We start from the raw sequence: 4941 nt of genomic DNA, 5'->3' as shown, positions 1-4941 counted from the left end.
TTAGCATGTAGCAGCTTGTGTCGCTGAGTTTGTGACTTTGTGGTAATAACAACGCATCAAATTAGAGATTGCTAAAATCTTTGCGCTTTTTGACTCTGCTAGTTCGTGGGACAGAGACAAACATTCTTTTACAACCTTATGTTATGTTGCTCACTCACTTACTGCTCTATTTTTCGGGTTACTATATATGGGGAATGATGCATGTAGATCTATTCTTGTTTTTTATTTCGAATCCCATTGGATAATAGTATTTTTTTAATCAACTTATTCATTGATACTACATATTTTAATTAAAAATTGACCTTTTTCTAATCGAACTAAAACGTTGTAGTGTTTGTTTGGTGAAATTAGAGGGAATATATATTGGGTGGAAGGTATGACAGGTGAAATTGAATTTAACAGTAGTGATAGGTTTAACAGAAGCCGAGATTTTTGACATACCTAAAATGCCATCATAAACATGGTGATTGGTGATTGGTGATGAAACTAATCTCGAAGAATACTATGATCTTAAGGTTTCTGTGTGGCCATTTTGTCGTCTTTTGATGCTCTTTCTCCGCGTCTCTGCCACTAAAACCGCTAAATAATTAGCCAAAGTTTACACTTTACACAGTCCATTCTCTTCTCTTAATATCAAGTACATATTATCACAAAATCATTCCCTCTCTCTCTCTCTCTCTTTCTTTCTTTCTTTCTTCACACAACGTTTGTCATTGGAGAAATCAATAATTTAGAAAAGGACACTCACATGCAAAAATATTATCATTTTTTTAATGATATAACAACTAACAGATTCTCTGTGGAGAGTTGGAAGTCACTAAACTCAAGGAGGATTTGTTTATGTTATAGTATTAATAGTTTTGTACATAAATTTGGAACCTCAGATTTGAATCTCCATTGGGAAAATATATTTAATCATTCATGAATAATATAGCCGCTGCAATTTCTTGAAGTACTAAATTTCTTCACTCTGGCTATGCCTGCCTAGCTTTGGCTGCGCGAGATGAAACATATCAGAACCGATTTTCCAAAAGGAAAAACCAAAACCCTAAAACTTCGTCTTTGTTCACTGAAGCCATTTCTAGGTATGGCTGCGCAAGATGAGACATCACAATCATGTACATTTTGTAAAAGAAATAAAAGGAATTAGAACAATGTCTGGGTTTTGGAGCATAGGAACTTCCCTAGAATATTTATCCCTGTTCATGAGTGGAATAGAAAATTCCAAATTGGGATCACATTCCCAACAATATGACAAGCACCACCTTTTGAGTTTTTAGGAAGTCGTTAGAGTTTGTCCCAAACATGGGGTCTCCCAATAGTTCTTCATCTGGTTGGTCAAATAATTGCATGAGTATAATTAACTCTGAAGGAATCCCTATAACCAAGCAACGCCTAATTGAAATTGTTTCTATGGTTGTTGAACAAAGAGGATATATAGGTTTACTATTCAAATCCAAGATTTATACTATTTAAATCCTTCGTTCACACTCCAAATATGGTACACAAAAAGAAACGTGAAAATTGTCATGTAAATTATTTAACCTTACTTTGTGTGTTGATTTAAGAAGTTCTTGCTGTCTCACACTAATCACTGAGATAAGAAGTTCAATGTAATAGTTTATGAGATCTAACACCTAATAAACTTGTCTTTTAGATTGGATTCTTTTCATATGCTTAAGTCACGATAAACACTGGTAAGTGATGCTCTTAAAGGGGTGACAATAATACAACTCTAAAATTAACTAGAATAAAAAGATTTACATATAGTACTTAAACATTAGAACTTTTCTTTATGTTCTTAGAAAGCTTTGTTTGTTTCCATTCATCTAAGGTTTAGCTGTGTGAAAAGTGAATCCGTCAAACAAAATAAAAGCATTCAAAGTTGGTATTATCTTGGATGATGAGAAAAGTGTTTGAAGAGCCAAAAACTAAACCAAACGAAACGAGAGGGAGAGAAAGGTTGTTTTACATTATGAATAAAATAACCACACTAAGTTGCAAGATAAATCTTTTTAGAGAATTATATTAAAAGGGATAATGGTATTAACATCAAGGAAAAGTTCCTGTAGTCGTTACGAAGAACTTTCTAAAAGGAAAAAAATAACTGAAAATCGAATTTTTAAAGGAAGAAAATCACACTTTCCCACTACAAAACATATATGAAGAATGTATACAATGAGAAAGACAACCTATGTTTATTAATTCTTCTTTGACCACACCACTCTTGCTTTACTATCCATTCACTGGGAAAATTCAGAATGCATTAAGAACAGTGCAACATGTACCAAAGGATATTTTGTTTCATTAAAATGATAGGCCAAAATTTGATTCATGTAAACGCACAGAGATGAATCATTCTGAATCCACGATTTGGGGGCGAATTTTCTATTATCACTGCAGCAAATTTTCCTCCTAATCGTTTATTAAGTGAAGATGAAACCTTGCTTAATTCAACACTCTTCATCATTAGAAAAAGGATCATATTTTCGATGGATATATATATATATATATATATATATATATATATATATATATATATATATATATATATATACACGAGGAAATCAAGAGATACTGGTATCAGACATCATTTTTTATCAGACATCATTGATTATCGACTGCAACATTCACTATCTTGAACTCATAATTTCACCATATATAGTAAAACCTTCCCATACAAAACAACCTAAACCTAAGAAAGAGAGAGAAAAGGAAGAAGAAATAACAACATATAAAGATTAAAAGTGGGGGAATAGAAAAACTAACATCCCTAGGGTTTTGATTTGATCATAAAAGAAAGCAAAGTACTTAACCATCCTCGAAGCTTTTCACGTGGGGGAAATTGTAACCGAATTGGTCGAAACTTTGTCTAAGGAAACAGAAGAACCAAAAGCCAGAAACTTCATAATAGTGAAGAAAATTCTATAGGGGATTACTAGTAGTGGAAGAAGAGCTGAAAGCAGAAAGATCAGTCCAAGCAGAAGTAGCACCACCAGCACCAGCACCACCACTCCAATATTGTTCATTTGTATTAGGGTTATTGTTGACTCCCAAGAACTGTCTAGGCAAACCAAGTTCCTGATGATTATCTTCCATTTTGACAGAAGCAAACTGAGACATCACCCCAGAAGTCGAAACCTTAATGGGAGTGCCACCATAGCCATCACTACCACTAGCACCATCAAATGAGTACAACCCATGCGATGAAGAAGCTTCCAAACCAGACAAGAAGGGAAATTGGTGAGTTTGTGGCATCCTCCATTGGTCCAAACCAGACAACACAGAACCACCACCACCATTCAAAGCGTTTCCAATATGGAAATTCAAGTCCCCTATTCCTCCCATTGGACCTGAAATCGACCCATAGTTCAAACCATAGTTTAATCCTATCTCTCCTCCACCACCACCACCACCACCACCGAGGTGGTGATCGCCAAGATGATGCAATGGAGCCATGAATCTAAGAGACGACGGCACTCCGGTGCCGCCAAGGCCTGCCACCATGTCAGCAGAAGAGGAGCCACTGGTTGTGGAAGCGGAGCCGGCACTCGCCGTTTGGCGATCCGAGTTTGCAGGCGACCTGGCGCTGCTGCCGGAGCTTCCTCTGCTCCTCTTGTTCCTCCGGCAGCCGCCACCAACAGGGACGTTCCTCAAGGCCCCGCCACGAGTCCAGTACCTTCTGCAAGCCTTGCAGAAGTGGCGGGGCTGAGAGAGGCTGTAGTTGTTGAAGTAGCAAAACTTTGTGTTGCTGGAGTCACATCTTGGACACTTCTGTTGAGCTTCCTGCATGGGTATGTTGGCCATCCTGGCTCTATCCGCCATGGAACCGGGCCTGATGGAGCCGGCAGTGGCACTACCACCGAGTCCATGGGGTTGCGATGGTGGAGGCGGCGGCGGCGGTTGTATTGGTGGTGGAAGAATAAGGTGGGAGCTGACAGCAGTGTTGTTGGGTTGCTGCTGATGATTTGGGTGCTGCAGTAACATAAAGTTGGAAGGAGCAAAGAAATCAAATATGTGGTATATTCAGGAGAAGGGTATAAACAAAAGTGTAGGAAGAATATGTATCTTTTGAATTTTGCCTTTTGAACTGAGAAATTAAATGAGAAAGAAGCAAACTGAAGAACCCTTGAATATTTTTACCTGTTGCTGCCAGTTGGCTGGATCAATATATGCTGGGATGGAAGTATAAACCATGGTTCCTCTTGGAGCTTTCTCTTTTGTAAAGGTTGATGGTTTAATTTTTTGGGAGGCAATACAAGTGGAGAGAATAATCACATCAAACAGTTAGAGAGAGAGAGAGAGAGAGAGAGAGAGAATGGTTGATGCATAGAAGAGAGAAAGGAAAAGAGAGAAAGCAAAAGAAAGAAAGAAGAGAGGGAAGGGTTTGGGAGAAGAGGTAATGAGAAGCAAAAATAAAGGAAGTGCTTTTGAGTATTTATATATAATTTTAGTTTGTTGTTGAATTCCCCCGATAGCACTCTTTTTGTTTTTTTGCTTTTCAGGATTTTGAGAAGGCGATGTTTCTTAACCCATAAGCTTCTTTTTGACGCTCTGTAAGTAGTGTGGTTAGAAAAAAGAGATACTATGTTATTGTGCATGAAAAAAAGCTAAGTGTTGAGTCTGATATGTCATGTGTGCTAACCAGCCTAGCCAGACAGCCATAGATTCATGATAGTATAGTAGGAATTTGGTGTGGAATGGGCAAAGGAAACTTTAATTATGATTGTATTATAAATAAAATATATATATAAGATTAGTTTATTGGTGAATGAATGATAGATTATGGTAAAGAAATAATGTGTAAGTTTTTTTTTATATTGGGTTGAAAAAAAGAAAAGGTGTCCATTTGTGCTTTAGTGTGTCCCGACCGAGTGAACCTTTTCTTGGTCAGGTCTGTTCCCTTCCCCACTCCTCTTTCTTTTTGCATGGAAACATTTA

General features: G+C 37.3%; 1 protein-coding gene across 1 annotated transcript; it reads right to left on the bottom strand.

Annotated features, from left to right (window-relative positions):
- Positions 1-2614: 2614 nt before the first annotated feature.
- Positions 2615-4410, bottom strand: LOC108328181 (dof zinc finger protein DOF2.4). The gene is made up of 2 exons (XM_017562001.2): positions 4144-4410; positions 2615-3975 (listed from the first exon to the last, which is right to left on the bottom strand). The coding sequence occupies exons 1-2, from the start codon at positions 4195-4197 to the stop codon at positions 2926-2928; spliced, it is 1104 nt and encodes a 367-aa protein (XP_017417490.1). The 5' UTR covers positions 4198-4410; the 3' UTR covers positions 2615-2925.
- Positions 4411-4941: the final 531 nt, after the last annotated feature.

The sequence above is a fragment of the Vigna angularis genome, chromosome 2 (genome assembly GCF_016808095.1).
Source record: "Vigna angularis cultivar LongXiaoDou No.4 chromosome 2, ASM1680809v1, whole genome shotgun sequence".
Taxonomy (NCBI): Eukaryota; Viridiplantae; Streptophyta; class Magnoliopsida; order Fabales; family Fabaceae; genus Vigna; species Vigna angularis.
Note: the sequence above shows the minus strand (reverse complement) of the source record. Positions and strands in the feature narration are given on the sequence as shown.